We start from the raw sequence: 12,703 nt of genomic DNA on the forward strand, positions 1-12,703 counted from the left end.
CGGTACATAACCAAATGACAAGTACATAAAACAATTCCCGGTACACAAGAAAATTCCCAGTACAAAAAGTGTCTAGTACATAATCAAATGACTGGTACATGAAACAATTCCCGGCACACAAGAAAATTTCCTGTACAAAAGTGTCTCGTACATAACCAAAAGGCTAGTACATAAAACAACTCCCGGTACACAAGAAAATCCCCAATACAAAATTGTCTAGTACCTAACCAAATGGCCAGTACATAAAATAATTCCCGGTACACAAGCAAATTCCCGGTACACAAGTAAATTCCCGGTACAAAAGTGTCTAGTAAATAACCAAATAGCTAGTACATAATAAAATAATTCCCCGTACACAGGATAATTCCCAGTACAAAAGTGTCCAGTAAATAAAAAAATTTACAGTATAAAAAAAAATATTCTATAAATTTTCCTTGAAAATAATTTACGTTTTAGAAAGAATGTCCTATAATTGTCCATCATATAAGGAGAGAATGTTTGAGAGAAGGAAAGAAGTTAAGATTGGAGAGAGAAAACTTGTTTAAAAAGAAGAGAAAATACAGAGAGAATCAAATCAATGGGAAACTACCAAAAAATATATGGAAACAAATCAATGAAAACTACCAAAAACGAGGAAAGTAGCTAAGATTGGAGAGAGAATATTTTAATTTTGAACAAGAACCTAGTGTTCAAGTTTCTCCTTCTAGAGTTTTTTACCAAAACAAAATTGTTAACAAAACAGTTTCTCTTTGTACATATATTTGTCTGTACGTTAAAAAATTTACCGTCCATTGAATATATTCCCTCATTTAGATTATATTCCCTCATTTAGATTATAGTGTGAAAGCAAATTTGTTACATTTATAGTGCCTTTGCAAATGTCGAGTAAATTAGTTTATGTATAGTACATTCACAAATGTCCAGTAAATTTTAAAATTTGTAAAGTTACTTTATTTATCGTACATTTACAAATGTCCAGTAAATCTTATAGTTCCCGAGATACTTTCAGTAAATTAGCTTCCATTTTTGGATGAATGTATCGACATTCGTCACACGTTTAGTTGTCTTTTGTGGTGTCTTCGGGTTTACCATCTCCATCAAGGAAAGGAAAAAACATAAACCCATTTTTAAGAAACTCGAAAACCCTAATCGAAACATAAATTCAGTAACTCTATCTAAAAATAGAAACTACAAAAAACAAACTCAAGGAAAGGAGAAACTCAAAAACCTTATTAGAAGCCCGATCTTGTTAACAAACTCGGACCCATTCAAAAACCCTATCAGCAAAAGAGTTTGTTGAAAAAAACAAGTGAAGAGGATGTTGAAAAAAAAAACAAGAAGAGATTAGGAAAAATAAAAACAAGAAGATGGTGTTGAAGATCTAATGGATACTCAAATTTCCAAGTGAAGAGGATGTTGGAAAACAGATTCGGGAAGAAGCAAGGTTCGATTTTTAGCTTCCAAGTGAAGTCTATTTTACTTCAAATCCAGGAAGGATTAAAGGAGATCTGGGAAGAAGCAAGATTTTTTGAATTTTTTGGGAAGGTTTCACTTTTACAATAATGGCAGAAAATAGATATCTAGGAAGAAGAAAGGTTTTTAGAGAGAGAAATAAAAAAAAAGGAAGAAAAAGAGGTGGGATTGAATTGAGACACCTCTTGAATTAATTGGATGGGACGGTTGTGTGTCAAAGTAGGGAGGGGAGTCAGAGTTTTGGTGCGTTTTTTGGGGTCGGTTTTTTCGTAATTTCTCGAAAAAGCAATGCCCTTTTCGCCATTTAAATACCCTCTCTAATAAAAAGGACCTGCCCCTAAATTGATCTCTGACGTGGACCTGCATCTTATTGTGGGTCTCATTTTGGGCGTTTTGCCCAAACCCTCATATTAAATCTATAATGTACAACATTTGCAAAAATTGGCATCATGGCCTACAGAGGATAAAGTTATTAAGAATCAGGTGTTTATGGTTGTTTTCGTCTCGTCCGGGTTTGTTGAGGATGCTTGTTAGTGTTGGTAATTAGCAGATAAATAATAGTTTCGCACGGAGTGGTTGAGGAACAGATGTGTTAAGAATTCCGCTTTTTCTTCTTTTGACTTTTTGGCCTCTTGTTGATATCGACAATGAGTTTTTGCAGTCACTTTGAGTGAGACGTGTGAAGTAACAAATAGTGAAGCAAAATTGTCAATGAAATGACATCAAAAAGTTGCACCAAAGCATGGAAGTACTTTATAGTAGCATCATGAAAATTGTCTCCTAAAGATGATGTAAGGTGTCGTGGAAGTGCTTCAAAAGCATCTCCAAAGTGAACAGAATAGGATCTCCCAAAGTGACTGTGTTCGTATGTTACTTCTGAGTTTTGTTGGTGATGTTTGACTTGTTAATGTTGATACTAGTTCTTAGATCAGTAACATTAGTTATATCAGTTAAAATTTCTTCATATTTTGGTGTCAATGAGTACCAGAAGAAACCAGACTTTCAGACAGTGAAGAGAGTTGACGTCTAAGTACCAATTATCTAGTTAGTTACTTATCTTAACTCTTGCTTCATGCTAAGTATAAATTTTAAGACCTCCAACAACATTTCTCTTTACTAGTAAATTCCGATATCACAAGCGATAACCTAGCCCCAAAAGTAAGCCCATATATCCCAAGCAATAACCATACATACAAAACATAACGTAATTTCGGGTCACCCAAGCAATAACCCATCAGTCGAAAAAATTGTAAATCCAGATAACCCAAGCTGCTTCAAGCGATAAAACAATTTAACGAAGTCAGTCCTAAATATAATCTATAAAATCTACTTATATACATGAAAAGTCATCTATAAAACATATTGTGCAGAATTACTCAGTATGACTTTCTTTTGGATAGCTGTGTTATTTAGGGAATTATTTTGGGTTCACTTGTATATGTGACTCTGTTCAAAATCCAATGTTGGCTACAGAAACACTGACAAAATACCTCACCAATCTAAACAACATAACCAGCATTCTCCACCTAAAACAAATCCAAGCCCAACTAACTAAAACAGGCCTAGATCAAAACCCCTTATTCATCAACAAACTCATCTACTTTTCTGCAATTTCCAGTCATGGGGACTTGAATTATGCCTCTTCAATCCTAACCCACACTGATAACAAAACAAACTTCATTTGGAACACAATAATCAGAGGTTTTTCTCAAAGTCAAGAACCTCAAAAAGCCTTATTATGGTACTCTAAAATGATCAATTCTTATGTTTCACCAGATAAATATACATTCCCTTTTGTACTTAAATCTTGCTCAAGATTATTAGATTTAAAGAAAGGTGGACAAGTTCATACCCAGATTATCAAAATGGGGTTTTTGTTTGATACATATATTGATTCAAGTTTGATGTATTTGTATACTAGTTGTGGAGAACTAAACCTAGCCAAGATAGTTTTTGAGGGTATCAAATATAAGACTACTGTGAATTGGAATGTTATGATTTCAGGGTGTGTAAAAAGTGGGAGGTTTGTTAGTGAAGCTTTGGAATTTTTTCATAAAATGAGATCATTTGAACAGAGTTTTGATGAGTTTAGTTTAGTTAGTATAACTTCAGCTTGTTCTAATTTAGGGTTAGTTTCTTTAGGTAAATGGGTTCATGGAATTGTTTATAAAAGTGGGTTCTTTGAAGTGATTCCTTTGGGTAATGCATTAATTGATATGTATGGAAAATGTGGGAGTTTAGATTATGCTTGCAATGTGTTTGAGGAAATGGGTATGAGAAATTTTGTTACATGGAGCACAATGATTGATGTATTTGCTATACATGGATGTGGTAAACGTGCCCTAGATGTGTTTAATCAAATGATTAAGGATGGCATTGAGCCGGATGAAATGACATTTACTAGTGTTTTATGTGCATGTAGTCATGGAGGATTGTTAAATGAAGGGATGATTTTGTTTGATAGAATGAGTAGTTGTTATGGGATTATACCTAAAATTCAACATTATGGGTGCATGGTTGATTTATTAGGGAAGTCGGGACGAGTAAAAGAGGCGTATCGGTTGGTTACAAAGATGCCGATTGAGCCCGATTCGGCTACTTGGCGTTCATTAATTGGTGCTTGTATTATTCATGGTGAGCTTGAAATAGCAAAGGTTGCAGTTAGTAGGTTAAAAGCATTAGATCCTTATGATCAAGGGGATTTAGTTATGGGATCCAATGTGTTAGCAGGATTAGGAAGATGGGATGATGTTGAGAGGTTAAGAAGAGGAGCTAAAAAGCAACCTAGTCATAGTTTTCTAGAGGTGGTCATGGTTCCTACATAAATCATCAAATAGAGATATTGTTTTAGAGTGTCTGCTTTAATTCCCTAAAATAATATCAAAATTATTTCTTACAGTATATCGTTTGAAGATTAGTTTTCTAAAGCAAGATTTTTTCAAGAACCTCGTCTATTTCCAATGGTAGATTAGTGTTTTGGAAAGAAATGTTACCCAATATTTTTACTTGGATGACATAACTCCTAGCGTCCTGACAATATTATCCGCACTTTCGACACTGATGCACGACTCTAACGTGGATGAAGTTTCAATCATTGCATGACCTCTCAAAAGGCCATCTAAAACGTGTTTTGGCATCCTAAGCTAGACCTTGCACCAACTCATGCTTTGAACATTTTCTCACGTCATGTCGAACTATAATATCCCCCACTCTTGGATGAGCTATGCTCGGTTCTGATACCTCTTGTTACGATCCAGAAGTTGATCGTTGTGTATCTATTGTCTCTGTTTTTTTACTCCCAAACTCATACCCAACTAGTACAAGGTTTTATACGGACTACATTTTTTGCTATCAAATACAACTTCAACCTGTAAGTGCTAAAAGAATTCTAGACATTAACGGGGGTGGTGGTTGTGAACACTAAGGTGTTGTTGGTTGGGGTTCGATGACATTTCAAATGACTGTGATATTCGTTTAAATGTCTCTCAATGTCTCTGTTAGTCGTTTGAGACATTTCAAATGCCTCTATTATTCGTATGAGACTCAAAGTCATAGACATTTCTTGACATTTTGGTTTCATAGATGTCAGCACCATCTACCACTTTAACAACCAAGAGTTGACCACTTAAGATGTTCTCAAATGTTTTGAAATGTTAAGAGGATATTTGGTCGGTCGCTTTTAGTCAACGTCACTAACCACTGCCGGTTCGGCATTGGATGGCGTAGAACGGTGGAGGTGAAGTAGAACGCATTGTCGGCGTAAGAAGAGCGTATCGTCATAATATCCAGTAATTATCTTTCTAGGGTTTATTCTTCACCATCTGGAGAAGAAGATGTCATATCTTGGCGATGATATCTGGAATCATATACTATCAATTGGAGTAAAAACCTCTAGATTAAGCATCAAAGATCTATGTTCACTTTCAATTTCTTGCAGACTCTTTAACAAATTAACCAATGAAAACACTCTATGGTCCAATTTACTAACCCTAGATTTCTCTGAATCAACCCTAAATCTTCAAAATTCCTCTTCATCATCATCGGAATCATTTCAATCTCCTAAAGCTCTGTACAAAACCAAGTTCGAGAGAGAAAAGACGATTGCTTGCTGCACATAGACGCGCTGTTCTTAGAATCGAAAGTAAAATTTTTGTTCACTCCCAAGTTCTTAAAGAATTACAAGCTAGATTAGTGAAGGAAAGTGAGAACTTTAATTCAGCTTCTGCTGAATTATCTAATTTAGATAAGGCCAGGTAATAAATTGATTGGTTCATTAGTACTTATAATCGAAATTGTCTTCTCTTTGTTATTTCCGTCCATCTTGGTTCTTGTGGTGCTTGAATTGCTCAATTTGGTAAAAGTAAATAGTTTATGATTAGGTTAGAGTTCTATAATAGTTTAGAATGGATTATAATTATGTAGTTGTATTGTTTATCAGGAGGGCATCAGTTGCTTTGAATGTGTGGCAACCTAACATAGTTCGAGGCCGACAAAAACAAATAGTTGAGCAATGTGATGTACCAATTGAGTCTCGGATCGCGGCTCTACAAATGGAGCTTAGGCTTTGCAAGCAACAAATCTCAGTGTTTGATAAGCGATATGTAAGTTTTCTATTGTTCTTAATTACTTCATAGTATCGGTAAGTTCTCATGTATCTCGGTTTAGGGTTGTTCTCTAGATTCCCATTGTTCTTCTTAATTACTAGTTTTTGTTTGTCGTGGCAGAAAGATGAGAAGCAGAGGCTTGATGCAGCAAAAGAGAAACTGAAATCCATTAAGTATCACCCTTTACGAGATTATAAAGTAAAACATGAAGAAATAGGAGTTGATGTTCATAGGAAGAAGTTGAAGAAAAGCATCAAGGAGTAACGAGTAAGGTATAAACTATATACTTCGATGTGAATTTTGTAGTTTGTGCTTCATTTTTGCAGCTGATTTTGTTTTCCGTTTCTTTTTCTTGTTTTTGTTGAATTACTCTGGTGGTAAACTATAGATGTGTGAGAATGTAACTAATCTGTGAATAAGGTGGGGTTTAGACCCTCCCTTTCGTGCCCATTACATACATATATGTGGACTGTGATAGCATTTAGGGTTTGGAAAGGAAGGTTCGAAAGTTACTTCGTAGTTCATACATTCCCTCGCCTCCTCTACCCAAACCCTCTGATTAGCCCTTCTTGATTTCCATCTCACCCTTTTTCTTTGGTACTTCGCCATGGAACTTGCTTTCCCCTTTTACTGGATGAGTCCACCTTCTTTCCTCTTTGCTTCTCTAGACACTGTGAATTAATAGAAAACAAATTAGTTCACTACGAAAATGAAATACGAATTGAGCAATTGGGTTTTACTGCCTTTGGTTTTTCTATCCCTATTTTCTCTCATTTTCTTCTTGTACTTGATCATCCTATTCCCTGGGTTAAATCTTCAATTATCAGTGGCACTCATAAGAGAGAGGATCTGATTTTAAACAAGTTATCCACTTATAAGGATGATAAGAATGTTTTTTTCTTCTTCTGGATGATATGATGAAATTGGATAAATGGATCAATGACGATCCATTTTATATGTTGTTTAATTCCAATTTTATTCTACTTCCCATTTCAGATTCATCATCTTAGTAGTCATGGTGTGGATACTGAATGGTTCAATTTGAACCTGTAACTTCATCAACCAAGCATTCCATGTCTGGACCAAGAAGATATCGACTACTACTTGGAACTTGAAAGTAGCGACGAACCTGCTCCATGTTAAGCTGGTTACGCTGAGCTTAATCGCTTTAGGTCTAAGCCACCACAGCAGATTTTCTTTTTTCGTTTTTTTTTCTTTTTTCGATCTTCTGTATCAACTCATCAAGTCTGTATTTATGTTGTAAGGAATGTGAAAGCTCTGTATTAAGGTTGTAAATGGGAGAACAATTGCCTTGAACATGAGGAAATTCTTTAATGTTGTCATTGCCCAAATCCTATTTTAAGAAATTTATTTGGTTATCTTAGCTTTGACTTCAGGTGTGATGTTTGTTGGGATGAAGGAAACATGAATGGTAGGAAATGTGGATCTTTGGAAACTAAAATCCCAAGGAACACGATTCTGTGGAGTTCTCTCTTTTCTATATAAATTTGGATAATATTTACCTTAATTGACCCGAAGTGGAAGCATCGCGGTGCAGTTTGTATTTTTTTTTTTGAAATCTGAATTTGTTTGTGTTGTTTTGCATGTTTTGTCTTAAGATCTTGAATCAATTATTTATTTTTTGAAATCTGAATGAGTTCTTGCGTAATTTTTGTTATTTTGCATTTTCATCTTAAAATATTGAACAATTATTTGCATTTTTTTTTTAAGCCAAAATACTATAAATAAAATGAGTTACAAAGTTCATACCACATAGATGAAAAAACCAAATACAGGGACTAACTAGTAACCACTATTGAACTTCTAAGGGCTAATTAATACTTTATCAATTTCAAGAGGGTAAAGCTGAAATAGCTAGGTTATGCGCCTCCGTGTTGTTGGAACGTGGGCAGTAGTTTAGAGACAGGCAGACAGCTGTCTCGCTTTTATTCTCTCTCGTAGACCGTCGATCAGAAGAGTTAATCTCCAAGGAATGTCTTGATCATCGGCCACGATCATTTGGACCAGAACCCTAGCATCGCCTTCTACTATATAAGAAGCGTGTTGGAGTTCCTCAGCTAGGGTTAGGGCTGTCTCCAGAGCGACTATCTCGTTGTGGATAGGAGAAACTGGACCTATCGACTTCTTCATTATACCAATTGTTTCTCCATTCGAATTTCGTACTATTGCTGCACATGATGCTTCAGATTCTTTATAAGAACCATCAAAGTTTATCTTTGTTACTCCTTCATCCGGTGGACACCAATAGTTTACCTGTAGATTATGGTTAGTAGAAGAAGGTGATGAGTTCAGGGTAATATACCTTAGAGATTCCTTCGTCTTCCACCAGCATCTAGCGAGATGAGGTTTCTTATTTTGAAAATGGAGTTCATTTCTCTCTTTCCACCATTCCCAGATGAGATAAGTAATTTTATACCAGGTTTCTTCTCTTTTATCACTGTTTAGAAGAATATTAGACAAGGCTCTAACAGGATCTTCTTTGATGTGTTGCAGATCTTCTAAATCTGCTAGATGAAGTAACTCTTGGTAAACTCTACATTCCCCAAATATGTGTTTGGATGATTCCATGTCTCCTGTACAACAGATCTGACATTCTTGGTTAATATGGGTTATTCTCATGCCAATATTTGTAAGAACAGGTAACCCATCGTGAACTAATTTCCATATGAAATTCTGGATTTTAGGTTGCATCTGTTTCATCTTCCAAAATTGTTTTCATGGAAAGTTATGTGCCTGATCTGTAAGAATAGGGTTTTGTTTAATTTGGGTATAGTATGATTTGGTAGAGAATTTTCCGTTTTCTGTTGGACACCATATGAGAGTATCTTTAGGTATATTTTGGTAAATAGGTATGTTCATGATTGAGTTAGCATCATCTTGGTTGAAGTAACTGGTTAGAATTTGTTCATTCCACCTTCCTGATTCCTGCATTATAAGATCTGAAACATACTCAAAGTGTTGAGGTAGATCATTAGCATAAGTGAGAATGTGGTTAGGGGTATCAGGGACCCAAGGGTCTGATCTAATATTAATCATATGACCATTACTAACTTGCCAGAGAATATTGTTTTTCATGTTATCTTTAATCTGATTAAGGGCACTCCAAATGTGGGAGTTACCCCTGGAAGGAGTATAATTCTAGAAGTTAGTAGTTTTCAAATACTTCGTTTTTAATAATCTGACCCACACTTCATCTGGATTGGTCAAAAACCTCCAAACCAATTTAGCTATAAGTGACATATTGACCTCTTTGATAGATCTAATGCCAAGCCCTGACTTATGTTTAGGGTTACAAATAATCTCCCAGTTAATAAGATGTAGTTTCCTTTCATCTATATGATGCCCCCACCAAAAACATCTTTCTATTTTCTCTAGCATATTGATAGTACCTATAGGCATGATTTGAAAACTACTCATATAAGTGCAAAAGGAAGCTAATATAGACTTAATCAAAGTCGTTCTTCCAGCTTGGGTAGTAAATTTTTGTTTCCAGCCTGAAAGAGATTGATTGAATTTATCAACTAACCAATTCTAACTATCAATTCTATTTTCTTTTTTGGGAATAAGGGCCCCAAGGTATTTCTCTCTATCTGTCATCAGAGGGGCATTCAGTTTTTGGATGAATTGGTCAATAATAGGATTGGGCACACCTTTACTGAAGTACAGAGAAGATTTAGAATAGTTTACCTGTTGTCCAGAAAAGCTACTGTGTTGATTCATTATCTGTATAACTGTATTTAAATTGTCTAGATTTGCTTTACCAAATATTAGGAGATCATCAGCAAAATAGTAACTGTGTAATGTTAGGAGCCGTTGAGTTGATCTTATAACCTGTAAATGAACATTGAGATTCATAATGATTAAAAAGGAGGGATAAAGACTGTGAGGATAGAATGAAAAGATAGGGCGATAAAGGGCAGCCCTGTCTGAGGCCTCTAGAGGCCTTAAAGTCTTCAACCGTGTTCCCATTAATCTGGATATTAAATCTAGAAGTAGTTATACACGACAAAATTAATTGTAGAATCGTGCCAGTAAGGCCGGTTGCCTTGAGAACTAGTTCAAGGAACTCCCAGTTGACTCTGTCGTAGGCTTTCGCCATATCCATTTTAAGGGAGAAGTGACCATTTTTAGCTTTGGAAGAATGCATAGAATGCAAGAGTTCCTTAGTGACAATAATATTATCAATAATTTGTCGAGTGGGAACGAATGCATTTTGGGTCCACATAATTCCTTCCTTTAAATAAGATCTGATCCTATTAGCAATCAATTTGGTGATGAATTTATAAACCGAGTTACAAAGGGAAACTGGTCTGTACTCCGAGGCTGAATTCAGATCCCTAACTTTAAGGATAAGGGAAATAGTGGTATAATTAAGAAGAGGGTCGATCATACCTGAGACAAAAGCCTGTTGGATATACGAAGTGAGTTCTGAGCCTATTGTGTCCCAGTGATGTTGAAAAAAGTAACATGGTAGTCCGTCTGGCCCAGGACTTTTGATCGAACCCATTTCCATGACCACCGCCTTAATTTCCTCAAGGGAAGGAATCCTGGAGATATCGGTCAGTTGTTCAGTCGAGAAAACCTTATAATTGTTGATAACTTCGGTACGCGGAACACAAACTGGTTCTGCACTAAATAAAATACTTGATATTTCTCCATCTGAAAGAGTAATTTGATGGATCTTGTTCTTTTGACGTCTAGTAGACATTGCTAGGTGAAAAGGTTTTGTATTCCGGTCCCCATTCTGGACCCATTTAGATCTTGATCGCTGCTCCGCTTTTGAACGAATAAGTTCTTCTTAAAAAACAAGTTCTTCTTGAATTTTACTCTCCATCAGTAGAGTGTTTTCAGTAGGTGGGAGAGATTGAATATCATGGAGTCTTTTCTGCAAAATATTTATACGATTTTTTAAAACTCCAAAGGCTCTTCTGCTCCATTTATGAATAGTCTTTCACTTTAATAGTTTTCTCTAGAAAGGAACCCGTTGAGTTTTCCCATTTTTCAGCAAATATGTTATTATACTCTTCATGGCGAGTCCAAAAAACTTCAAACTTTGCAATAGTTTTGATTGGTTGGCCTTCGACAGTAAGTTTGAGTAAAATGGGTGCATGATCACTGTTGTATCGGGGAAGATGAAACATACCCGACTCTGGAAATTTCGCTAGCCAGTTTGGATCACAAAGGACTCGGTCTAATCTTTCCTTAGTGAGATGATGATTGACTTTGTTATTCGTCCATGTAAATGCTGGACCGTTAAATCCCAAGTCAAGTAAGTTAGCATTTTGAATGAATTGCTGAAAATGAGACATAAAAGGAATAGTAGCATGACCACCCCATTTCTCATTATCATTACATAAAGCATTTAAGTCCCTTATACAACATAAGGGGTTGGTAGTATTACAAATTTTATTAAGTAAGTTAGTCCAAAAGTTAACCCCATGACTAACATTCGGGGGGCTGTAGATACAAAAGATGTCCCACGGCTCTTCAAAAGAGGTTATTTTGTAAAGGGTTATTTCCCAAATAGCCCCCAACTTTGTGATTGGTTTCCTGTCTCGGCCCCTACTTTATCAAAAATACCCGGATAACCCTTTTTTTTTTTTTTTTTTTTTTTTTTTTTTTTTTTTTTTTTTTTTTCAGATTCTGCTATAACACCGTTAACTAATCATCACCTCTCTCTCATCCACCTCATCGCCTCTCTCTGCCACCTCATCTCCTCGTCACCTCATCATCTTCACCGCGCAAAGGTCGCTGGCCGACCAATTTTCTGATCGACGATCTTCAAACATAAAAAAAATCTTTTTTTTTAAACTCTCCTATCTATCTCTCCCTAACCCCTCCCTCTCTCCCTCAATACAACTCCGGTGAAGGGGATGAACCCCTTCGCTGGAGAAACCAGACCGGTCTGGTTGGTTTTAACCAGATTCCGATCTCATTTCAAACCAACCTTGAAGGTCTGGTTTCTCCGGGGAAGGGGAACCCCTTCGCCGGAGTTGTATTGAGGGAGAGAGAGAGGGGTTAGAGAGAGGAAATATTTTTTTAGAGAGAAGAGAGTTTTAATTTTAATTTTTTTTTTTATGTTTGAAGGTCGCCGGCAGGAAAATTGGTCGGTCGGCGACCTTCGACAGTGAAAATGATGAGGTGGCATAGAGAGGCGATGAGTTGGATGAGAGAGAGAGATGATGACTAGTTAACGGTGTTATAACGGAATTAGAAAAAAGGGGTCATCCAGGTATTTTTGATAAATTAGGAAGCTAGGCAGGAAACCGATCACAAAGTTGGGGGCTGTGTGGGAAAAACCCCTTTTGTAAAAGAAGAGTTCTTTTGAAGTCTAAATTTATTAGGAAAATAAATACATGCAAATATTCAAACTGTACATGTAAATTGTATATATATTGATTCAGATTTGAAGATTCAGATTTGCAGAAAAAACAAACAGCGTTTTATAAAAAAAAAAATAACTTTGTATCATGAATTAGGGTATGTCAAAGCCCCTTTCTCTTGGTTTTCTTCACCTGAAACATGGTAGGCCACGTTTAACACTTCCCTAAATTCGTCTTTGGTAGTGGGTTATTTTCCAAATAGCCCCCAACTTTGTGACCAAC

General features: G+C 36.0%; 1 protein-coding gene and 1 pseudogene across 2 annotated transcripts; both read left to right on the forward strand.

Annotated features, from left to right (window-relative positions):
- Nucleotides 1–2,915: 2,915 nt before the first annotated feature.
- Nucleotides 2,916–4,952, forward strand: LOC147558871 (pentatricopeptide repeat-containing protein At5g48910 pseudogene; annotated as a pseudogene). Its single transcript, XR_015234457.1, has one exon. The product of XR_015234457.1 is annotated as a pentatricopeptide repeat-containing protein At5g48910 pseudogene (transcript).
- Nucleotides 4,953–5,190: 238 nt separating this feature from the next.
- LOC147558872 (F-box family protein) lies at nt 5,191–7,461 on the forward strand. The gene is given in 5 exon segments (XM_086660595.1): nt 5,191–5,563; nt 5,565–5,726; nt 5,912–6,074; nt 6,198–6,349; nt 7,074–7,461. Coding segments are annotated over 4 exon segments (726 nt in total). The 5' UTR covers nt 5,191–5,306; the 3' UTR covers nt 6,342–6,349; nt 7,074–7,461.
- Nucleotides 7,462–12,703: the final 5,242 nt, after the last annotated feature.

The sequence above is a fragment of the Eschscholzia californica genome, unplaced genomic scaffold, assembly GCF_041429995.1.
Source record: "Eschscholzia californica isolate CP2 unplaced genomic scaffold, dmEscCali1.0.p SCAF_2, whole genome shotgun sequence".
In the NCBI taxonomy this organism is placed as follows: Eukaryota; Viridiplantae; Streptophyta; class Magnoliopsida; order Ranunculales; family Papaveraceae; genus Eschscholzia; species Eschscholzia californica.